Consider the following 26,002-nt stretch of genomic DNA (forward strand, 5'->3'; position numbering starts at 1 on the left):
TACAGTCTTCAGGCCCCCTGTGAAAGACTATGTGGCCCTCAGAACACCGTGAACATGCGAAATACCATATGGGAGTGGGCAGTTTTATGTCGGTCAGATTGTCCGTACTATTAAACAGCGCCGCGTAGAATATGAAAGGTGTTTCCGCCTAAACTATCCCGAAAAATCAGCTGCGGCGGAGTACGCACTCGAAAGCGGTCACCGAATTGCTTTCAACGATACTCCTATTGTTAAACGGACCAACGGCTTCTGGGACAGCGTAATACATGAAGCAATAGAGATTAAAATATCGGACAACACGCTCAATAAAGACGGCGGGCTGCAGCTCATCCTGTGACCGGCGAGTTGAAGCGGGCGCAACGGTCGTGCAACCAAAACATTGCCAGTATGGCGTGGGACTAGGCACTAGTGACGCTGTAAGACGTCGTGGTCTCCTGACCTTCATTGCTTACATATTCTGCCCTGACAATCATATTCCGCACATCAAGATGCTTCATTCGAACCGAAACTCGATAAGATAAAGTAAATATTGTACGAATTCATGTAAACGATATGCAAATAACAAGTAAGCGCAGCGGGGTTGAAATACTCGACGCTGGCGTACACACATATGTTCCAGACACAGCAGTCACAGGAGCTTTTAGTTCGGGAGAGAAACCGCACAACGGGACGCCGGTCCCTTCAGAGGACGACTCAGCCTACCATGTCGGCCGGTGACCGCCCGTGGAGCGGACAGCGTTTGCCTGAGGGAAAGGAGGAACGATCCCGTGTTCGGCTTAAAAGCAAATTTCGCTACACTGTGTGGGAGCGGCCAACCTACGCATTCTTTACACATAGCACGCAGTTTCAGAGATTTTCACAGGGAGACAGCAAACGCCAAACGCCGATACTACAGGTTACCGGATTGGTCGCCTTAAACGAAACGTCATTCTCCCGTTTTAGAAGAGCAATGCTGACTGGCAGACGATATTTATGATGCCTTGAGCTGGAGGAGTAATGGAAGAGACCGAAAGATATACCCCTTCACGTCTGGCGTGGAGAGGGGCCGTTCCGTTGTCGCTCTTGGATCGAGAACACTTAACGAGAGCGTGCGCGCTTGTACGTGTACTCAAAGAGCGAGGAACAAGTCTCTCCTCAGTACTTCACTGAGAGAGCACCTCTGTCGAGAGCGATTCGAAGTCCCATTCTATACTGAGTCCTTGCGATTAAGTATTGTTCACTGTGTTGGCCAACACACTTATTGTGCGGTGTGAACGGACAGAGTTATAGTTAAACGCCAGCGAGCGAATTTTTGAGTGGCATCGCGGTGGACTGGTTAACTGACCGGTGTACCACGCCAATAGTTAGACTAGGGGGCGAATAGGAGTCCTTGACTTCATCAAGGCGTAGGGAGAGTTTGATTGGCGAAGGTCAATCCAGATAGAACGAGAGTTATCTTATTTGTCAGCAGTGAGCGGCGCAGACAGCAGTCATCACAGCTTACGGTATTGTCCGCTACAGCATTGCGAGCCCCGTATTTCCTCCACAACAGTACCCTTCACTGCATTTCACACGCGACAGCCTTGACCGTACCTAGCAACATTCTAACAGATAACTATTCAAGTTGAGTAGGCGTGGCTCTCAGCCATTCTGCCAAGTCAATAACAATGTTAAACTTTGTATAGAAATTTCATTAGCGAATCCTATCCTTGAGAGGTAACTTAACATTCCAAAAATAACCAGGGTATAACTTTTTCAATTCATAACTAAAAGTACCATTGTGATTTCTCAGAATTTTTGCAAAATAAATAATAATTTTCGTTTGTTTCATGGTTTTCTTACACTGACTAGCACTACTCCAGTACCCAAGTATCCCACTAGTTACGTAAGAAATTTGGTGAATTTTTGTGTCATTTCCTTACAGCGGACGACTCTAGATGATATTTATTGCTGAAAGTTTTTCAGGCATTTCTCTTTAGAACGTTAGGAGCGTCTGTCTGACTTCTGTAGTAGTGTGGGAGTGGAAATAGCATCTTGCAGGAGCCACAGGGTAAAGGGTACATCTCAGATCAATCCCACACTCACAACGTCACTTGACAATGGTAGAGGAGATCTCTGACGAAAGCTCGTGGGCAGTTAACCACTTGACGCGGCTCGAAACCCGAGAATATTTTATTAATGTACGTTGTCGTCGGATAACATGGCGACGTTACTGGCAAATCGCAGTCATTGTGTGAACAGGACGAAGATACTGTGTTGCTCTGATCCGACTGACATTTTTAAGGGAATTTTGTTGTTTAACACTTCTTGTGGCGTCAATCCTAGCGTAGTATGTGTAATTTCGAGGCCAAGTGATAATGGAGATACAGTCTACATAGTGCGTGGGAGTTTCCTAGAAGCCAACATAAATCGGTGCGGAAAACCAGCCAGCTGTTGCAGGATACAGTGTCAACAGCGACTGAAGTTGTAGGGGAGGGAAACGGTGGATCCAGCATGCAAACTGCAGCCTGATGGTTCCGCAAAAGAGTGTTCATTTGTCGGAATTTTATGGCGATTACAGCAGAGTTACAAGGTTTGTCAGAACGAACCCTCGTGATTGATTAAACGCCATTTCATTTATCTTTGAACCGTGCGCATGTGTGGAGATGACTCGAAAAAAATCTTGTTTGCGCTATTTCTAAAGAACAAGAGTGTGGCCTATTTCTCTTGGCTGAAAGTACTATCATGGAACGCGTGTAGTCGAACAGTCATTGTTCGATGCGAGGAGGGGAAGGAATAGTTTATTTGCAAACAGAAAGGGACGTCGCCACAATGGAATACGAATGGTTGGGAGTATCTCAACCGTGACTTGCCAAATCAATGTACTGTTCTTTTTACTCATGAAATTTGGTCTTTTTGTATGGTTCATTCTCGAGTAGCTTCTTAGAGAAGAAATTTAGTATCTCTCACTTGCAGTGACACTGTCAGAATTGAACGGGCGCGTCACACAGACGTCGAGAACATTACACCATGCCGCGCGGGATTAGCCGAGCGGTCTAGGCGCTGCAGTCATGGACTGTGCGGTTGGGCCCGGCGGAGGTTCGAGTCCTCCGTCTGGCATGGGTGTGTGTGTTTGTCGTTAGGATAATTTAGGTTAAGTAGTGTGTACGCTTAGGGACTGATGACCTTGGCAGTTAAGTCCCACAAGATTTCACACAGATTTTTTTCACATTACACCACTTCAGCTCTGGGGCGGACGGGCTCGTCAAGAAGCAGACAAACTTTCGACGTTCATCGTATTACATGTGCAGCGTACTTGGAGTGCATCTAAGTATACCGTAAAATTTCCGACTTCGTTCTTTGAATAGTATTTTCACGTGATACTTATGTTAAGTACTGGTCAAAATGCAAGCATATGATCAAAATGCAGGCATATGATTCATTTAATTATTATTTGCAACCGCTTCGTACATCTTATCTCCACTAGCCACTAGTCATTAAGGGATGTTACGTCTCTCCTTTGCCTCCTTCATATAGCATTTATTAATGTAAGCTCTTCCATAACATTCAAAACATTACTTGTAGCATCTTCCAGTCTAACTTTTTAAGACTCCTGTGACGCTTTCACGGCAAGTAAAACAGACGTGAGGAATCACACGATTATCCGAAAATAAAGTTCACACATTCGACTGGACTTACAAACCAGCTCATCTGTAAAACGGGCTATTTTAGAATAATGCATTAATACGTTCCTCTTCGTCTTTGACACTGATTAAGTTGATGTACATTGTCGTCCATACATCAGTTTTTTGCGTCTGCTACATCTCTGAACCTACATATCGGCAAGAACAGCTACCACTTAATTAATCCATCTCGCTCTTCACCACCCTTTTCTGTGTCGAAATAATTTTTTTTTTCCTTGGCTTCGTTGGCATCGTGTCTGCCATCATCCTCTCCATATGCGCTAAACAACCTCCTCCACGTGATTTAGTAATTTTAACTGTATCTTTATCTAATAATAGTTCCTGTAATTCGTAACTACCTAGTATTCTGCAACCCTCCGCCTCTCATACAGGCCCATAAATTTTTCGCATGATTGTTCGATAAAATGATCTAGGTTCAAAAATGGTTCAAATGGCTCTGAGCACTATGGGACTTAACATATGAGGTCATCAGTCCCCTAGAACTTAGAACTACTTAAACCTAACTAACCTAAGGACATCACACACATCCATGCCAGAGGCAGAATTCGAGCCTGCGAACGTAGCGGTCGCGCTGTTCCAGACTGAAGCGCCTAGAACCGCTCGGCCACTACGGCCGGCAAAATGATCTAGGCTCCCTGCATCTGCTTCTACCGTGATTCAACCATCTGATCCGTAACTGACTGCCTAAGGAACTAGTGCAATTTCAGTTCTGATGTTCTCGTTACGTAATTTATTTATAACTACTACTTGAAAGACGACAGGGATGTGAACATAATTTTCAGCGTTCCTCCAAGTGTAAAACGCAAGTGGTCAATACGACGGAAACTTTGTCGCCAATTATAGCCCGCCACAAGTGGTCACTCATCCGAACCGAACCGTCTGTTCCCTCCATGAAACTGTATGAGGAGAGTGGAGAACGTGCGCGAGGCTGGCGCCTGCAGCCGACTGCAGCTGACACCGCAGCCAGACGCTGGCGTCGCAGAGTCATCATCGCCTGCACAGGGCAACGTGCCAATCCTGTGTCAGCGAGGAGACTCATTTTTCGCTAACACGAACGCCGCTGCGGATACCTGAAAGGCGACCGATAGACTAGAAAGTTGTTTTAACGGAAAATGCACTGATCCTCTACAGTTAACTACACTATCGGCCATTAAAATTGCTACACCAAGAAGAAATGCAGATGATAAACGGGTATTCATTGGACAAATATATTATACTAGAACTGACAGGTGATTACATTTTCACGCTATTTGGGTGCATAGATCTTGACAAAGCAGTACCCAGAACCACCACCTCTGACCGTAATAACGGCTTTGATACGCCTGGGCATTGAGTCAAACAGAGCTTGGATGGGGTGTACAGGCACAGCTGCCCATGCAGCTTCAACACGATACCACAGTTCATCAAGAGTAGTGACTGGCGTATTGTGACGAGCCAGTTGCTCGGCCACCATTGACCAGACGTATTCAATTGGTGAGATATCTGGAGAATGTGCTGGCCAGGGCAGGGCAGCAGTCGAACATTTTCTGTATCCAGAAAGGCCCGGGAGAATGTGCTGGCCAGGGCAGGGCAGCAGTCGAACATTTTCTGTACCCAGAAAGGCCCGTACAGGACCTGCAACCTGCGGGTGTGCATTATCCTGCTGAAATGTAGGGTTTCGCAGGGATCGAATGAAGGGTAGAGCCACGGGTCGTAACACATCTGAAATGTAACGTCCACTGTTCAAAGTGCCGTCAATGCGAACAAGAGGTGACCGAGACGTGTAATCAATGGCACCCCATACCATCACGCCGGGTGATACGCCAGTATGGCGATGACGAATACACACTTCCATGTGCGTTCAGCGCGATGTCGCCAAACACGGATGCGAGCATCATGGTGCTGTAAACGGAATTTGGATTCATCCGTTTTGCCGTTCGTGCACCCAGGTTCGTCGTTGAGTACACCATCGCACGCGCTCCTGTCTGTCATGGAGCGTCAAGGGTAACCGCAGCCATGGTCTCCGAGCTGATAGTCCATGCTGCTGCAAACGTCGTCGAACTGTTCGTGCAGATGGTTGTTGTCTTGCATCTTGTCATCTGTTGATTCAGTGATCGAGACGTGGCTGCACGATCCGTTACAGCCATGCGGATAAGATGCCTGTCATCTCGACTGCTGGTGATACGAGGCCGTTGGGATCCAGCACAGCGTTCCGTATTACAGTCCTGAACCCACCGATTCCACATTCTGCTAACAGTCATTGGATCTCGACCAACGCGCGCGGCAGTGTCGCGATACGATAAACCGCAATCGCTATAGCCTACAATCCGACCTTTATCAAATTCGGAAACGTGATGGTACACATTTCTCCTCCTTACACGAGGCATCACAACAACGTTTCACCAGGCAACGCCGGTCAACTGCTGTTTGTGTATGAGAAATCGGTTGGAAACTTTCCTCATGTCAGCACATTGTAGGTGTCGCCACCGGTGCCATCCTTGTGTGAATGCTCTGAAAAGCTAATCATTTGCATATCATAGCATCTTCTTCCTGTCGTTTAAATTTCGCGTCTGTGGCACGTCATCGTGGTGTAGCAATTGTAATGGCCAGGAGTGTAGTTTCAACTAAAATTTCTGAACAGTGGAAGAGCATCAGGAGCGGGTGAGATATTGTAACACTGTGATTCTACAGAGATTGTGCGAACGAAATTGTTGCAGTTCTTGCAGCAGTTAGGGTAATGAGGATAACTGAAGGAACGAAGGATACTCATCGTTTTAAAAAACAGCTAAGAAAATACAACGGTTAGAACTCTAATAGTGACAACTATTTATTTACAGCTCGTACAAAATAGATACGTGTTTCAAAGTTTTACTGACCTTCAAAGCAGTCACCAGCATTGTGTATAAACCGTTGCCAGCGATGTGGAAGTCGTAGGATACTCTTAGCAGTGCCAGTTGTGTTGACAGTTCGAGCAGCGCGGTCTATTGCCTGACGAAATTTGTAGCAGTTCTGAAGCGAATGTCGTGAACTGTTTCCTTCAGGTTAGAAATCGAACTTACGAGGGCGTACGTCAGCGGAGTGCAGTAGGTGGTATAGCACTTAGCGGCCCCATCAGTCAAACAAATCAGTAACAGCTTGCACTGTACGCGCTTGAGCATTGCCCTGCAAAATGATGGTCAGGTCCTGCAAAAAGAGTGATCACTTCTGTCTCTAAGATGATCGTAGGTTGTGTTCCAAAAATGAACAGCATGTTACCTGTGCAACTTTCCAGTCTTTGGGTACGGATCTTTCGTCGAGCGAACGGTTGAATATGGTTGTTAAGTGTGGAGCTAATGCATCAGCATACCACGAAAGGAACCTAATTGGTATAAGGTCTGGACCAGAAGACTTGCCTTTATTTAGTGATTTAAGTTGCTTCACTACTCCGAGGATATTTACTTCTACGTTACTCATGTTGGCAGCTGTTCTCGATTCGAATTCTGGAATATTTACTTCGTCTTCCTTGTGTAGGCATTTCTGAAGGTTGTGTTTAGTAACTCTGATTTGGCAGCACTTTCTTCGATAGTATCTCCATTGCTATCGCGCAGAGAAGGCATTTATTGTTTCTTGCCGCTAATATACTTCACATACGACCAGAATCTCTTTGGATTTTCTGCCAGGTTTCGAGATGTTTCGTTGTGAAAACTGTTATCATAAGCATCTCGCATTGAAGTCCGCGCTAAATTTCGAGCTTCTGTAAAAGATCGCCAATCTTGGGGGTTTTTTGTCCGTTTAAATTTGACATGTTAGGTTCGTTGTTTCTGCAACAGTGTTCTGACCCCTTTTGGGTACCAGGGAGGATCAGCTCCGTCGTTTGTTAATTTATTTGGTATAAATCTCTCAATTACTGCTGATACTATTTCTCTGAATTCAAGCCACATCTGGTCTACATTTATATCATTAATTTGGAAGGAGTGGAGATTGTCCCTCAGGAAGGCGTCAAGTGAATTTTTTTCTGCTTTTCTGAATAGGTACATTTTTCGTTTGTTTTTGGAGGATTCAGTCTCTCTACGACAACCCACAGTTCATTAATCCTTGTATCCGTTTTGATGCTCGGTATTAACTAAAGATTATTTGTTGATAAGAAGTAAAATGTGTTTTCACGCGCGTGGGTTCATGAACTAACTGCTCAAAATACTTTTCAGAGAATGCGTTAAGTACAATTTCGGATGATGGTTTATGCGTACTTCTGGTATTAAACATGTATTTTCACCAACATATCGAGGGTAAATTAAAGTTACCACCAACTATAAACGTATGAGTCGGGTACGTGTTTGAAATCAAACTCAAGTTTTCTTTGAACCTTTCAGCAACTGTATCATCTGATTTGGGAGGTCGGTAAAAGGATGCAATTATTATTTTATTCTGGTTGCCAACAATGACCTCTGCCCATACTAACTAACAGGAACTATCTACTTCGATTTCGCGACAAGATAAGCTACTTCTAACAGCAACAAACACGCCACCGCCAACCGTGTTTAGCCTATCCTTTCGGAACACCGTTAGGTTCTTCGCAAAAATTCCGGCTGAGCTTATATCCGGCTTTAGACAGCTTTCAGTGCCTATAACGATTTGAGCACCAGTGCTTTCTATTAGCGCTTGGAGCTCTGGTACTTTCCCAACACAGCTACGATAATTTACAACTGTTATACCGATGGTTCCTGTATCCACGCTCTTCCTGCGTTTGGCCTGCACCCTTTGTGACTGAAGCCCTTCTTGTGTTTTCTTGAGACCCTCTAACCTAAAAAGCCGCCCAGTTCACGCCACACAGCCCCTGCTACCCATGTAGCCGCCTCCTGCGTATAGTGGACACCTGACCTATTCAGTGGAACACGAAACCCAACCACCCTTTGGCGCAAGTCGAGGAATCTGCAGCCTACACGGTCGTAGATCCGTCTGAGCCTCTGATTCAGACCCTCCACTCGGCTCTGTACCAGAGGTCCGCAATCGGTCCTGTCGGCCATGCTGTAAATGGTCAGCTCAGCTTCAGACTAGCAGCCTTTATCACTTCTGTTAGCCGCTCGAAACCAGAGAGAATCTCTTCTGATCCGAGGTGACACACATCATTGGTACCGACGTGAGCAACCACCTGCAGTTGACTGCACCCTGTGCTCTTCATGGCATCCGAGAGGACCTGTTCCACGTCTGGAATGACTCCACCCGGAATGCACACGGAGTGCACATTGGTTTTCAAAAACCATGATTCATCCGACCAAGTGACAAGTTTCCTTGGATCCACTGCCTATACTCTCGATGATCCCATACCCACAGGCATCTTAACTAACACGTCTTGGTTCAACGCTGGAGTACACAAATGTCGTCTGCTGCGGAGCCCCAAGTTCAACAGTAAGCGCTGAACGTTGTGCTCTGAACTGTGCCAGTAGAGGCGCTGTACTCTGTCGCCTGATCTGGCACAGGTCGCCCCCTATCCCTATTTACAGAGCGGGAAGGTCACCGAAAACCACGATGAGGCCTCTGGACGTCCAACACCTTGCCTCCTACTCTTAGTTTCGCAGTTCTTCGCCGATTTTCCATAGATTTTGACAACAGTAGCAAGCGAACAGCCTCGCCTTTTAGTGATGGTCTTTCCCAGGTGCCAGACCGTACCATTCTACCCTTTGATGGTAGAATGAAGGCTTTCACGACTGGATGACGTTGCTGCTGTGAACCTTTCGGAATGTAAGGTCGTGGTCCACGAAACTCTTCTGTACAGATCTTAATTTCATATCAATTCGAAACAATTCATTAATTCTGTACCTCACTCTAACACTTAAATGTCGCTGTCAGACGTCCGACCCGTCAGTCGGCAAGACACAACGGAGGAGCAACGTCTCTGAAGATGTACAGCGCAGTTCTGGACGAAACGTTACGAACAGAAGACTTTCGTGGACCACGACAGTCTATCCGGGTTTCCTGATTTGGGGCTCTTGCCGTCTCTTCCCTTCTTATATACTTTCCTTACCGTGTCAAGTGCGAATAATGCCATCAGATGGCATTCACCAGAGTGCATACGGAAGTTTTCCGACAGCCATTCTTTCCACTCATCAACCACCAACGGAACGGAAAAGGGGACAAAAGGTACCAGAAGAACATCTACGTTTACATCTACACCTATGCTCTGCAGACCATTGTACCGCTTATTGGGTTTTCTCCCATTCCATTCACGTATGGAGCGTGAGAAGAATGACTGCTTACATTCCTCTGTGAGAGCTGTAATTAGTCTAGTATCTTCGGGATCGCTATATGAGTAGTATGTTGGTGTTCGTAGTGTGCTCCTAGATTCATTACTTAAAGCTAGTTCTAGAGCCTTTCTAAGTAGGCTTTCACGGGATAGCCTGCGCCTGCCCTTAAACCTCTGCCAGTTCAATTCTTTCAGCATCTTCATGACACTCTTCTACCAGTCAAAGAGACCTATCATCATTCGTACTACCCTTCTTTGTATCTGCTCAATATCATGTGTTAGTCTTCTTTGGTACACGCTTCGGCAATATTCTAGGATGGGTTCCACGAGTGTTTGCATATGATCTTCTTTGTAGACTGATTACATTTCCCTAGTATCCTACCAATGAACCGCAGTCTGGCGCCTCCCTAACCTACGACTGAGACTATGTGATCATTCCATTTCATATCCCTCCACTTTTCCGCCCACGTATTTGTATCAGATGATTGATCACAACTGTGAAGCACTAGTACTGTAAGCATACGATACCATGTTTCTTTTCGTTTTGTGAAGCGCACAGTTTTACACGTCTAAGATTTGAAGTAAATTGCCAGACTTTGCAACATCGTTGCGTGGCTTTCGGAATGCAGATACAGATTTCAATGACTCATTTGCAGCTCTAGTTCCTAGCTCAATGGTCTATTTGAATTACTTGACGTAAGTATGCGGAACGAGCTAGTTTTAGGACTAATAAAGTAATTCACTTTTAGACTAGAACGCATGTTGTCCAAGTACACATATGAAAACATAATAGTGAGAACATTCTTACATTCAGCAACATTAAATACACCATGTGATCAAAAGTATCCGGACATCTGGTTGAAAATGACTTACCAGTTCGTGGCGCCCATCATCGGTAATGTTGGAATTCAATACGGTATAGGTCCACCCTTATCCTCGATGACAGCTTCCACTCTCGCAGGCATATGTTCAATCAGGTGCTGGAAGGTTTCTTGGGGAATGGCAGCCCATTATTCACCGAGTGCTGCACTGAGGAGAGGTATCGGTGTTGATCGGTGAGGCCTGGCGCGAAGTCGGCGTTCCAAATGACCCCAAAGGTGTTCCTTAAGATTCAGGTCAGGACTCAGTGCAGGCCAGTCCATTACAAGGATATTTTTGTCGTGTAACCACAGGCCGTGCATTATGAACAGGTGCTCGATCGTGTTGGAAGTTGCAATCGCCATCCCCGAATTGCTCTTCAACAGTGGGAAGCAAGAAGGTGCTTAAAACACTGTAGGACTGTGCTGTGATAATTCCAGGCAAAACAACGAGGGATGGAAGACCCATCCAAGAAAAACACGACCACACCATAACATCACCGCCTTCGAATTTTACTGTTGCCAATACACACGCTGGCAGGTGACGTTCACCGGGCAGTCGCCATAAACACACCCTGCCATCGGATCGCCGCATTGTGTACCGTGATTCGTCACTCCACACAACGTTTTTCCACTGTTCAATCGTCCATTGTTTACGCTTCTTACACCAAGCGAGGCGTCGTTTGGCATTTACCAGCGTGATGTGTGGCTTATGAGCAGCCGCTCGACCATGAAATCTAAGTTTTGTCACCTCCCGCCTATCTTGCAGTGCATCCAAATGCAGCTGGGAGTTCCTGTGTGATAGTCTGAATAGATGTCCGCCTATTACAAATTACGACCCTCTTCAAATGTCGACGGTCTCTGTCAGTCAACAGACGAGGTCGGCTTGTACACTTTTGTGCTGTAGGTGCCCCTTAACGTTTCCACTTCACTGTCACATTGGCAACAGTGGACCTAGGGATGTTTAGGAGTGTGGAAATCTCGCGTACAGACGTATGACACAAGTCCCACCCAATCACCTGACCCAGTTCGAAGTCCGTGAGCTCCGCGGAGCGCCCCATTCTGCTCTCTCACGATGTCTAATGACTACTGAGGTCGCTGATATGGAGTACCTGGCAGTAGGTGGCAGCACAATGCACCTAATATGAAAAACTTATGTTTTAGGGGGTGTCCGGATAGTTTTGATCACATAGTGTATGTGTGCTATTGTTCTGATTTCCTATATTACGCATGTGACCAAATACGCACGCGCACGCACGCACACACAACACACAACACACACACAGAGAGAGAGAGAGAGAGAGAGAGAGAGAGGGAGAGAGAGAGAGAGAGAGAGAGAGAGAGAGAGAGAGAGGGGGGGGGGGGGGGGATCAGTATCGGTGCGGACTTTCTAAAAGTAAAGGAAAGAAATAATACATATTAAATTGGAGAAAGCCTGGTGCTACATCACTGCCGTGCGGGTAACACCTCTCGACTAATTTTGCACACTGCATATACGAATATATGATGAAAATGTTTTACTTCAAAACTTACTACACGTGAGCAATTAAAATTTAAAAGTCCCTCAGATAAAGCGCTTATGAAACGCTTAAGTTAAACATCACGCTTGTTAGTTTCGGGGAGTTGGGGGTGAGCTACCGAATTAATGAAGCGTGTTTCGAAATCATATGAAAGTAAGATCTATGCAGCTGCTTTAAAATTTATGTTCCCAGCGAGCTAAACTAGGTCAAGAGCGTTACCGAAGGAGCATAAATGTGACGAAGCAGTACACTGCGGTGACAAAACTCATGAGACAGCAATACGCACATACACAGATGGCGGTGGTATCGCATACGCAGGGTATGAAAGGACAGTGCACTGGCGCACCTGTCGTTTGTATTTGCACTCACGAGATTCATGTGACGCGGTTTGCGATGTGATTATGGCTGCAGAACGAGAATTAACAGACTTTTCAACGCGAAATGGTAATTAGAGCTAGACGCATGGGACATTCCATTTCGGAAATCGTTAGGGAATGCAGTATTCCGAGATCCATGATCCACAGTGTCAACAGTGTGCCGAGAATATCAAATATCAGGCATTACCTCTCACGACAGACAACGCAGGGGCCGACGGACTTCACTTAACGATCGAGTGCAGCGGTGTTGGTATGGAGTTGTCAGTGCTAACAGACAAACATCACTGTGTGAAATAATCGCATAAATCAATGTGGGACGTACGACGAACTTGCCGTTAGGACAGTCCTGCGAAATTGGACGTTAATGGGCCATGGTACCAGATGACCGACGCGAGTGGCTTTGCTGACAGCACGACATCGTCTGCAGCGCCGCTCCTGGACACGTGACCACATCGGTTGGACGCTAGATGACTGGAAAACCGCAGGCTGGTCAGATGACTCCTGATTGCAGTTGGTAAGATCCGATGGAAAGCGTTGAACGTGGAGCAGGCCCCAAGAAGTCAGAGACTCAAGTTGTCAACAAGGCACAGTGTATGCCGGTGGTGGCTCCATAATGCTGTGGGCTGTTTTTACACGGAATGGACTGGGCCCTATGGTTCAATTGAACCGATCATTCACTAGAAATGGTTGTGTGCGGTTAATTTTAGACAATTTGCAGTCATTCATTGACTTCATGTTGCCATGACAGTGCACCGTGCCACAATTGTTCGTGACTGGTTTGAAGAACATTCTGCACAAGTCGAGCGAATGATTTGGCTACCAAAATATCAGAAGGATTTTCGCAGTTATGACGGCTATAGAGGCAGCATGATGAAATCCTCCGACTTGTTAAGTCCATGTCAGGTCTTGTTGCTGCACCATATCGAGCAGAAGGAGATGCGACGCGACATTAAGAGGTATACCATGACTTGTCACCTCAGTGTAAGACAGTTAAAGATGTGTGTGCGTCTGTATCTACTTTCGTTTCCCTTAGCATATAAAACAGTTAAGGAGAGGGAGAAATAAGCCTACCGCACAGAAAGCTGCGAAAGGGGGCGTGATCGACACCCGTGACGCCTTAAATTTTTATCTATCAAGTGGTTCAAATGGCTCTAAGCACTATGGGACATAACATCTGAGGTCATCAGTCCCCTAACTAACCTAAGGACATCACACACATCCATGTCAGAGGCGGGATTCGAACCTGCGATCGTAGCAGCAGCGCATTTCCGGACTGAGGCGCCTAGAACCGCTCGCCCACAGAGGCCGGCTTTTATCCATCAATTCTAGATACATTCATCAAGAGATATTTCGGCTGAAAAATCTCTCGTCTACAGCAGTTGCATCAGACAAAACTACGTAGACACTATAGCGTGAAATTTTTCCAGAAATATATTTCAATAGCGGGAACGAATAAACATTAAGAGCGTGTCTTACGAACTAGGTTTAATTATCAGAACAGATTGCTGCAGCCTGTAACCGTCGAATTCAATAGTGTGGAAATCTTATTTTCAAATGCAGAAATTTCAGTGGCGTAGCTTTCCGGGACTCTATACTAACGAGCTAAATTCCAAGACTGTCACTGAAGATCAAGCTAAGCTCTGAAATCTCCCGTGATCAATAAATATGAAGCTTCAAAATATTTTCTGTTGCTTCTGCTCCACAGCTTTGATATATAAGGGGGGGGGGGGGGGTTATTGTTGTTGTGGTCCTCAGTCCTGAGACTGGTTTGATGCAGCTCTCCATGCTACTCTATCCTGTGCAAGCTTCTTTATCTCCCAATACGTACACCTGCTTAGTGTATTGACCTCTTGGTCTCCCTCTACTTTTTTTACCCTCAACGCTGCCCTCCAATACTAAATTGGTGATACCTTGATGCCTCAGAAGATATCCTACCAACCGATCCCTTCTTCTAGTCAAGCTGTGCCACAAACTCCTCTTCTCCCCAATTCTATTCAATTCCTCCTCATTAGTTACGTGATCTACCCATCTAATCTTCAACATTCTTCTGTAGCACCACATTTCGAAAGCTTCTATTCTCTTCTTGTCCAAACTATTTATCGTCCATGTTTCACTTCCATACATGACTATACTCCATACAAATACTTTCAGAAACGACTTTCCGACACTTAAGTCTATACTCGATGTTAACAAATGTCTCTTCTTCAGAAACGCTTTCCTTGCCATTGCCAGTATACATTTTATATCCTCTCTACTTCGACCATCACCAATTTTTCTCCCCCAATAGCAAAAGTTCTTTACTACTTTAAGTGTCTCATTTCCTAATCTAATATCCTCAGCATCACCCGATTTAATTCGGCTACATTCCATTATCCTCGTTTTCCTTTTGTTGATGTTCATCTAATATCCTCCTTTCAAGACACTGTCCATTCCGTTCAACTGCCCTTGTGAGTCCTTTGCTGTCTCTGACAGGAAGGGGTAGTCAAACGAAATCGTGATGGATGGAAGTAACCTTTTTATTATTTCAAAGTCAAATTTGTTCCATTGTGAGACAAGACGGTCGATGACTTCATAGAAAAATGTTTGCCGTTGCCTACGGAGCCATAACTGTACTCAGACGTCCACCTTTTGTCTGAAGCAAACCGAAGGTCACGGCTGTCTTTCTTCAGGGCTCCAAAAACATGGAAATCGGTTGGGGACAGATCGGGACTGTGTGGTGAATGTGTAAGGGCTTCCCTGCGCAACTTCTGCATTTTATTCGAAACAACCTTTGCAACATATGGGTATATAAAGTACACCAGCCATTACGAAGACATCGTCCTGATGTGCTGTGCTGAAGCAGTAAGCACAGGTGTAGTGAGGAAAGTGCAGCTTCTAGAACGAATTTACACCGTTTAACGGAGTGTGTGCAGATTTGAAATTTCGTGGCAGATTAAAGCTGCGTGCTGGACCGGTACTCAAATGTGGGACCTTTGTCTTGTACGAGAAAGTGCTCTACCGACTGAGCTATTCAAGCATGACTCACGATCCTACCTCACAGCTTAACTTTCGCCAGTACCCCTCTCCAGTCGGAAGAGCATTTGCCCGCGAAATGCACAGGCTCGGAATTGAGTCCCGGTCCGGCACTGTTTTAATATGGAAGTTTCAGATCACCCCTTGTTCACCTCACACCTCGAGTCTCCCCTCACCATCTGTGTGTTGGGCTTCAGATGGCAGAGCTCGGTTCGCCCGCACCCTGCTGAGAGCGCGATCAGGACGTTGTGGGAAGTATTTTGCAACTGAGCAGTTTCATAGTATGTGCACGGGCGGTAGTCCTACCATGCGTCTTCTGAGCTACACTGAGAGGGACCTGGTCCTCAGTAAGCGGCTACTGTATCCACGCCCGTGACCTCCCGTGTGAAATAGGTCTTCGCCAATCTCTTGCGACAATCTATAGTATGATTTAAATCAGTTGCCATGTGATGTTTAAGGTCGATAGCTGTGGCGTTGTCGCGACGTGTGCTGTACAGGCAGCCGAAACAACGACCCACTCTCTGCGCCGATGGAAAATTGCTTTCAAGTCTAACTACTACGAAAATCATGTAAAAAATCTGAAATCCACATACAGTGTAGATATCTACAGTGTCACGAACCATATCAAAAAATCCTTTCTTAATCCGAATTAGGGGCAGAGCTATGTTTTATAAAACTGGTGAAATTTTCCCGTCAAGGGAATATGAGGGGCGACGAAAATGTTGCCGTTCGGACCCGTACAATCGAGAATCGTTATGCCAATCAGGTAAAATCGCCGTGAGCATTGAGGCATTCGTCCCACAAAAGCAGCAGGAGGAAGATACTCTTTTAGTAAAACACCGTGTCCTGCTGCATGAAGAAGTCCGAAACTGCCGACTGCACATCCTCGTCCGACAGGAATCGTCGACACTTCAATACCTTTTTTAAGGGTCCGAAGGCGTGACAAACGCACGGGGAGAGATCGGGGTGTAAAATGACTTATCTTAATAATATCAATATTTATATATGTGTCTGGAGAGAGAGATTGATTTTGATTGAGACTTTTCTTTAAGTCGTAACTGGTACCTGAATTTTCGTTGCTGCCTCCTTAAATGATCAGCTTCTGCACCAGTTGGTAACGTATTATAATTTGGAGGAAGTCATTGTTCTTTAAGATTTAAAGTACGCCTCTGTTGGTTACTTGGCCGTATTGCAGACAGCTTTGAGCCCAAGTTTTCGTAGCTTATCATACCTAAGGAACCACTGTTGTAAGTAAATAAGATCAAACGGCAATCTGCTTTTCGTGAGAAAAGGAGAGTGCTTGACACACAACCTTCCTTCAAACTACACGTCCTACTACATCAAAATTGGTCAGTGGAGTTCAATACCATACTACTGTACAAGAACATAATCCAATTACCTTAATTAAGAAATTATGAGAGGTTGTTACGTATTGAATGAAAACTACAGAGAATGCATTTATTTTCCTGTATTTTAGTGAACTTGTACGCTTACAATTCTGTCAATTGATAGACGGCGACGACAATGAAGTTCACCTCCGTTTCCAAAAATTGGATATTTCTTTTCTTCACTTCCAAAAAGTTTGTATACATAAATGTTTGGCAACTCTTACACATACTTTACTCGGTTTTATCACTAAAATACCAATTTTCATTAAATGTAACAATACGTTCTGAGCGACGGCCTAGCAACACGTCCTCTTCCCACAAGATACAGATTGTCCTCTTTTTTTTAATAAATCAATTCTTTTTAGAGTCCGTACTCAAAGATTCACAACTACTAGTGTTGCGGGGATTGCGCGCTAAAGAGTTTCTTGCTGTCCAGCTGCGCTTCACTTTACTTCAACTACTTTTTGAATCACATTTACATTTACGGTATTTACATACATTACTGAGCTTCTCAGAATAAAATCAGGCACAAATTAGTTTTTAAAAAAAGGGCAGTGAGGCTCACATAACATTACAAGGGCTATAGCACGGCTGCTCGAGTGTATCTCACTTCACTTTGCGATATGGGGACGTGCGTTATCACGGAGCAGCTGCACCCCTCGGTACACCATCCCGCAACGGTGGTTTTGGACAGACATGCTGCCCCATACACATTCTTCATTTTCCGATGGATATCTACTGGTGTTTGTCCTTCAATAGCCAAGAAAAAGGTAACAGCAGGTTAGTGCTATTTGGACGCGTTTGTTAATGAAGTCGCCGAAGTTCACGGTTCGGCGTTCACCGCACGCTCCTCGGAAACACAAGAACGTCATACTAATCCTTTCCCTACTAGCCAGTGCTTATATTCCCGCATCGGGGTCGTGCTACGTTGCATATAGGCTACAGCAACGTCCTCAAATGGAAACATTTTGATTGCCCCTTACAGTTTTGTATACATAATGTCATATCCCGAAAACTGTGAAACACACAGAAATGCGTTTGCGCACTGCTTTCTACAGCGGAAGCACAATCCCGTGCGAGCCGACAGTACCAGGCTCCCACTGGCGTGCAGTCCAAACCTCTAGCCGTCAAACGCCAACTACTTTAAATCGCACTATAATAATGACACCTTGTACTGCAGTCTACGAGAGATCGCGTTACTGATGGACTCACTTCGCGAGCGTCACTGAGAGAGCGAGGGAAGAGTTGTCGCTTATACACTTTCGGTCAAGCCGATCTCAAACATTGTTTCACGACCCGACTTCATTACTTTTCATGGTGCAGTTGCTTTTGTCATCTTTACTGCGAAGGGTAACTGCTGTAATGTTAAGTATTCGATCCTTTTTGTAGAACTTTTAATTTGTCCATCACATGTTTTTGTCAACTGTTGATTGCGCTCTTCTGTTTAACAAATAATTAGTCTCTTGGCCCGTTACTCCTTTAAATTATGTTCTTCTCTCAACTAATACTGTCAGTTTGGTTTACGGAAGCAGTGACCGTGTTATTTGTTATCGGAAGTTGTCCAATTTCCAGGAAAGTTAGTAAGCTTGTCGGAACGATATGGAACATAAAAAGCTGACAAGACTATTTTGCGTCGAAATTGTTATTCTGCTGCCACATATATCCGATTGAAGAAGGTTGTAGTCAGATCCTTTGCAGGGTTTTAGTAAATGAGAGTTCGTTCGACAGTTTTCGTGTTAAGCTAAATTTTTGTCCTCTGTAGAGTGTGAATGATGAATCAGTGAAATGTGGCGTTGTTTGTCTAGTGTGAGATAAAATTTAGGAGTGCTAAGTCTGCCCTAGTACGCTTACGCAACTTCTGCCTCACTTCTTGCAGTGCCAACAAATGTCACATAACCAAGCTCCAGTACTAAGTTCCCTAGATTAACGTACGAGACTTCAGTCGTGCATTGTCACTGAATAGTAATCTCCTGAATACGGACATGGCGGAATAATAGGCCACGATTACAAAATCAAAATGAATAGCGAAGTGGTATTCGTCGTTACGATAAATATGGGGCACTTTCCGTTCTGTTTATATGCGGTATATGGCCGTAATCGAGTTCAGCAAGTCAGTATTTAATTCACAAAGGGATTTTCAGACTTCGTGTTTTCCGTTACTATCATTAACAGCAGCTGTGTGATGGTAGCGTGTGTAACACGTGCGCCGTGTAATATTAATCTTATTATTTTTATGCTTGTATGCTTTGGGATGTAATAATCACAAATCAAAATAAAATCTCATTTCTGTATTTACATGTCGTACATTTCATCAGTTTCATTAAATGAAATATACCTTTCATGGCGGTGGCAATAGTAACAGCGAGGTCTAGCACTAATCTGTTGCACAGGAACGATAAGAGAAATGATCTTGCGTCTTCACATCAATCACTAGTTCGATGATAACCTCTCTGAAGGATTTCTATTACTTTAACGACCAATTTCGACATTGTCGAAGATAAGTCTCCCTCGAGGATTCGAAACCAACAGTGTTTCGCTGTATTTATACAACATTTAGTGTGATCGATATATTACTACATACAAACAGCCAAGCGTCATAAACCATAACTGAATTTACGATTATGTTATACGTCTTTCCTACTAGATGTAATCTAGGTGCTGTGTATGCGATCCAAAGCTAGATTCAGTGACGGGAAATTTATTCAGTTAACTATATTAAACTATTTCCGATGTCAAACAATATCCGTTGTGCTAAGCCTGCGTGTCTGTGCCTAATCATGTTGGAAGGGCAGTCATATCCCGTAATAGTGTTACCTATCGGGAGTTTATTCACTTAGTGAAGTGGGCATCTTTAATCATGGCAATTTTATGTGGAGCTTATTGACCACTACTTAAAGACAAACATTTCACAGAGACCATTCAATGGTTAGAGAGAGTAACTAGTGAGGAAGTACTAAAACGAACTGGGTGGCGGGGGGGGATGTGGCACGACTTGACTATAAGAAGAGATTATTCGGTAGGACACACGCAGAAGCATGGATGACTCGTCAGTTTGGTAATGGAGGGAGGTGTGCGGATTGGGGGGGGGGGGGGGGTGGAGGAGGAGGAGGGGCGGAATGGGATTGTGAGGGGGGGGGGGGCAAAAATTGTAAAGGCAGACCAAGACATGAATGAAGTAAGTACGTAGGTTCAAATGAATGCAGCTTGTAGTGGTTATTTGGCGATGAAGAGGCTAGCACAGGATAGAGTTTGCGTAAAAAGCCCCAAGAACCCAGTCTTGGGACTGAAGATCGCGACAACCGGTGAAGATTTCAAACAAATCCTTAGATTTCTCTGCCTGCGAACGAGAGCTGAAGTCGGAAGGAAATCCACAAGCATACGCAATATGGGTTGAAATCCATCGCAAAGTATCTTCCTAATACTGGTACCGGCAAGTCAGAGACAATGGTGGTCCCTCTATACCAGTTGTTTCAAAAACGGGGTAATTACACCCTGAACGGTAAAATGTAATTTTCTGACGAGCAAAAAGTAGAGGGTTCAATTTTGTTTCGGTCACGAAAGAACATTATTTATGAAAGATCGTTTCCAATATCACAATTTCCAAGTAGTGTAGCACTGATTACATAAGTTACTAATAATTACATTTGTTTTAAGCACTGGCACTAACACTTGGAATATGATGGAGGCTGCAACTTTTGAAACGAATGTACGAACATCATCTTCCTCACATTGTCCACCTACTACATATATACTTTGTACTTCGTACCATGCAACTATGACATTAAAATTGAGAATTAGAGCTCTTATATCAGATATGCTTAAATATAACATGAAAACGCTTTCTCAGAGCTATAGACAGTTACCGCAATTGACCAGAAATTGCTTCATTATTCACTGCACAAAAATGTGAGGTCATCCACAAATTCCGAAAAGAAAGTGTAAAATTTCGGTTACATGCTAACTCAAAGATATCTAAAGGCTGTACACAAGTAAATACTTAGCGACTGCAATTAGGAATAACTTGAATTGTAAGAATTACGTAGATAATGTTGTGGGGAAAGCAAACCAAAGACTGCGTTTCACTGACGGAAAACTTAGAAGATGCTACAGAGACTGTCCTCTTCTGAAGTTTTGCTGCGTGGTATGGGATCCGTAACAGACAGGATTGACGGAGGTCGTCGAAAAAGTTCAAAGAAGGGAAGCTCATTTTGTACTATCGCAAAAGAGGGGATAGAGCGGCGCGGATATGATATTTGATTTGGGATGGCAATCATTAAAACAATGTCGTTTTTCGTTGCGGCGAGATCTTCTCGCAAAATTTCAATTACTGGCTTTCTCTTCCGAATGCGAAAATATGTTGTTGGCACCCATGTATATAGGGAAAGAAAATCATTATTATAAAATGAGAGAAATCAGAGCTCACGCGGAAGGATTTAAGTGTTCGTTCTTCCCGCGCGCTTTTCGAGAGTGGAACGGTAGAGAAACAGCTTGGAAGTAGTTGCTTAAACCTCTGCCAGGCACTTAATTGTAAACTGCAGGGAAGTCATGTAGGTGGGGTAGATGTCGATAAACGCAGTGACCGCACGGAAAAAAGTAACTATATAATGGCTACTACATTTGTGTAGCACCTACACAATATCATTATTAATTTTATTAATGGCAGTGGTCATACACAAAGCACTGGCAGCCTGAAGTCTTCCTATTTCTGCCAGTTGAGAAGTAGAACTTCCAGCAATCAAGGGTTTTACAAACAGCAGGCCTAAGTATAATGCACACATTGTAATTTTGTTAATTTTGTATTGGGATGCAGAGTACTGGAGAAGCAAGTGTCGCTAGGGAGAGAAATGGCGCAGAGGTTCAAATGGCTCCAAGCACTATGGAATTTAACTTCCGAGTCATCAGTCTCCTAGAACTTAGAACTAATTAAACCTAACTAACCTACGGACATCCCACACATCCACGCCCGAGGCAGGATTCGAACCTGCGACCGTAGCGGTCGCGCGGCTCCAGACTGTAGCGCCTAGAATCGCTCGGCCACGGCGCAGAGGAAGCATGTTTAAAGCGTCTAGGCTTAACTTGGAGAGCCTTCGTTTCTGAGTAGGACTTTCAGACAGCACTCGATATGCACTGAGAACAGGTTCATCATTCTCTAAAATACGGTTGCTAGGAATAAACAGTAATAATTATCTCATTGACTGATTAGTTTTTACTTTAATAAAACACCTACAAAAACTGAATATGATTTATCTTCGGGCATTTTGAAAATGCGAGTTTTCAAAGGATATTCTTTTTCATTCTAAAATATAGTTACATGCTTATTTGTATTCTGCACTCACAAGGGGATGGCCTTACAGTCGGGCAACGCATTCGGCTCTTATTTGACAGGCCGCTTGTGCAGGACCTAAGAAGATGGACTTAAGACAGTTTGGTTTAACACCGAACTGTTTCTGAGAAAACCACCCTTCTAATTCATGACGTGCAATCGACTTAGAATTGAAGGATCGGTAAATAACAGAAAACTGAGTATTTCCCATAATTACGTATAAGGGGTCTGTAAGCGCATATTTTGCGATAAACCAGGGAAAAAAACCGGTGGGACTTCATCTTATCTATGCATAAGATAAACGCTGTTCAACGGAAGCGGTGCTGGGGTAGTGAACAAGGCACCTGGCATGGGAGCAGAGAACCTGTGATCGATTCTCAAATGCATACTGCCGTTTTTTGATCTGTTTTTTTCCGTATCGTAATTTTAAGAGTAGGAGGGTCATTCAGACAAGGACATATATAAGGAAGAAACAAAGTAAGCAAATTTCTCAGACAACCGGTAGACGATTGAAAAAAAAACTGCAGAATCCATTTGGGAACCGAACACATGTCCTGTGTTCTCCAACCAGATCCTTTGGTCGCTACGCCAGCAGCGCTTTCATTAAATAACTTTTATCTTTTGGGTACGTATGTGGCATTAGTAAGAGTTTCTAGCTTCGATTTCTAGGAATCGACGCGTTTGTGGACCGCATATTTGACGAAAAATGCTAAATTTTCAATTATCTGTCGATCCCGTCAAACCTGAGTCGACTGAGCGTCAGGAATGTTAGGGCCGGTTTTATCAAAAAATGAGGCGGCGATGAGCCAGACCGAGTCTTTCATTTTAATTTACACACAAACTACCTGCAAAATATTAAGGGAGGTAGGACGTGAAACGGGCCGACTTGGAGCAGGGAAGACACCACAGGACTTTTTGATTTCCACTGTCTAAACTACTAAACTAATAAATTCATAAAACTTTGTCAGCGCGACCAAGAAGGATTCAGGATTAATATTCATAGCAGTGGAAGTTCAAACACATAACAAAATAATTTTTTTAATGTGAAATTTCATCATTTTTCACTTATTACTGGCTGCATTTGTTGCTATAGGTACACTTTTCTTTATAATTAACAGAGATTCTTCGATGAATTTTGCATAGCATACACAACATAGTTACAGGTGTGTGAAACTCTAGAATTTTCCAAATCTGTTAAAAACTGTGGTAAAAATTGAGTTAATTTATTATAAAATTTGAGTTTTTTCTAAACATGAAGTTTAAAATGTAACAGGTCATTCATTTTTTCATAAATTAGATAAATTCTAGAGTTTCATACATCTGTAAGTATGGTTTGTATGCTGTGAAAAATTCACCAAAGAATCTCTCTTACTTATGAAGGAAAGTGTACCTATATCAATAAATGCAGCCAATAGTAAGTGAAACAAATGATGAAATTTCACATGTGAAAAAAATTATTTTGTCATGTTTTTGAACTTCCACTGCCATGAGTGTGAATCCTGAATCCTTCCTGGTCATTCTGGGAAAGTTTTATGGATGTATTCGTAAAATTATAGACAGCGTAAATCAAAATGTCCTGTGGTGCCTCTCCTGCTCCAAGTCGGCCCGTTTGACGTCCTACCCCTCTTAACCGAATCGGTTGGCTGTGTCCGAGCTCATTCCGTCGTGAGGGGTAAGGGTCTCAGGAAGGTTGCAACCACTGCTCTATACACACAGTGCGGTATCGTGCTCGGGATAGGGTACTCACAGAGGCCGTGTTCCTCAGACAGGGCGTGCTCGACGGCGGCGACGGCCGCTCGCACGCTGTCCCGGTCGGTGACGTCCAGAGGCAGCAGGCGCACCGGCGGGCCGCCCCGCTGCTCGGCCAGGCGCCTGGCGCCGGCCCCCTGCGGCTGCAGCACGCCCGCGAACACCGTGAAGCCCTGCCGCTGGGCGTGCAGCGCCAGCGAGAAGCCCAGGCCCGAGTCGCAGCCCGTGATGACCACGGCGCCGCCCGCGGGCCGCACCCGCGCCCGGAACAGGTGGCGGTAGGCCGCCACCGCCACCACCGCCGCCGCCGAGCACGCGGCCAGCGCCAGCTGGCTGCAGTCCGCCGTCCACGTCTTCCACTGGGCCAACATCGCCGGAGGCTGTCTCGTCTGCTACTGAAGCGCTAGGCACGCCGCGCGCGCTGCCGCCCCGCCCTCGCCTCGCCGTCGGCTTCCGGGCCGGGCACAGCCGAGCAATTCCGAGCACGTCCGCGCAAGCGCATTGACTCGCACCCACCACCTCCGGCTGTGGCCTTGACCATGAGGGGGAGGGCGAATACAATGCCGAGGAATGTTGAGTCGCTATGCTAGATAGCAAACTGTATACTCTGCGCTTAATAAATTATTCATCTCTGGCGATCTCTTTCTCTCTCTCTTACTTTCTTTCTCTCTTCTCCTATTTAAATACGAATTCATCTTTCCACATTCACTGACGGTATACCGCGGAACCATTAACTATGCGCCCTTCCCGAGCATCACGATACTACACCTACACATTGCTTTTAAGTGCGTAATAGAGAGCACGTTTCATTGTGCCGTATATTAAAGTTTTTCCATGTATCATTCACTGATGAAGCTTCTTAACTATTTTAAATTTAAGCGAACTGTAAAAATCGCAGTGTTATTAATATTGCCGTTCTACATGTAACTTACGTCTGTGCTCCTCAAGCCATCTTAACGATGTGTGGTGGAGGATACTTTGTGTACCACTCCTTTCCTATTCCAGTCACAAATAAAAACGATTGCTGGTAAGCTACAGCGCGAACTCGAATCTCTCTAATTTTATCTTTCTAGTCTTTTCGTCAAATATACATTTGAGCGAGCAGTCTAACGGTTGACGCTTCCAGCAACATACGCTGCCGAAATTTTAAAAAAAAACCACACACTGAGGCAAAAAGTTTCTCTTGCAGCGTCTGCCAGAGAGTGCTGACCATTTCCGTAACGCTTTCATGCTTACTATATGAACATGTAACGAAACGTGCTGCTCTTCTTTGCATCTTCTCTATCAATCCTGTCTGGTATGGATCCCACACTGACGAAGAATTTTCAAGCATTGATCGACTGAGGGTTTTGTAATCTACTTCCTTCGTGGGTAGACTGCCTTTCCTGGTGATTATTTCAACACCTCTCAGGCTGGCATCTGCCTTGTCTGTGATTAGTTTTATGTGGTAGTTTCGCTTTAAATTGCTCTGCACGCATATTCCTAGATATTTCATGGAAGTGATTGTTCTGCAATTGTGTAATCATACAATAACGTGCCTCTCAGTCAATGTATTCGTGATACGTTACATTTGTTTATGCTGAGAGTCAACTGTCAATCCGTTTACCAAGCGCCTATCCTCTGTAACTGTTCCTGAATTTTGGAATAGTTTTCTAGCATTACGACTTCTCTGTCTACGACAACATTTTTTGTGAAAACGTCATGCAACACCCGTCGCCGCATGCTGTTTTTCTGTTTCTTTTATGTATGTATGTCTTCTCGATTGCAGTTATTTTTCTTTCACACTCTTGCCACATTTCTGTTTCCCCAATATCTTCACTGTGAAATACTGAACTATTTAAACTTTCACTGTTAGTCTTTACAAACAAAATTACGATAGCGAAAGTTTGAAAAGTGCATTTTATCAATTTGAAGA

The 26,002-nt window shown here is 44.5% G+C and overlaps 1 protein-coding gene across 1 annotated transcript in view; it reads right to left on the minus strand.

Moving 5' to 3' along the window:
• LOC124722421 (D-beta-hydroxybutyrate dehydrogenase, mitochondrial-like) overlaps nt 1-26,002 on the minus strand; it is an 86,154-nt gene that overhangs the window by 44,238 nt on the left and 15,914 nt on the right. The window contains exon 3 of the mRNA XM_047247617.1: nt 24,086-24,377. Coding sequence (XP_047103573.1) covers nt 24,086-24,377 — 292 coding nt within the window. The remainder of the gene's footprint in view (nt 1-24,085; nt 24,378-26,002) is intronic.

This window comes from Schistocerca piceifrons, chromosome 1, assembly GCF_021461385.2.
Source record: "Schistocerca piceifrons isolate TAMUIC-IGC-003096 chromosome 1, iqSchPice1.1, whole genome shotgun sequence".
In the NCBI taxonomy this organism is placed as follows: domain Eukaryota; kingdom Metazoa; phylum Arthropoda; class Insecta; order Orthoptera; family Acrididae; genus Schistocerca; species Schistocerca piceifrons.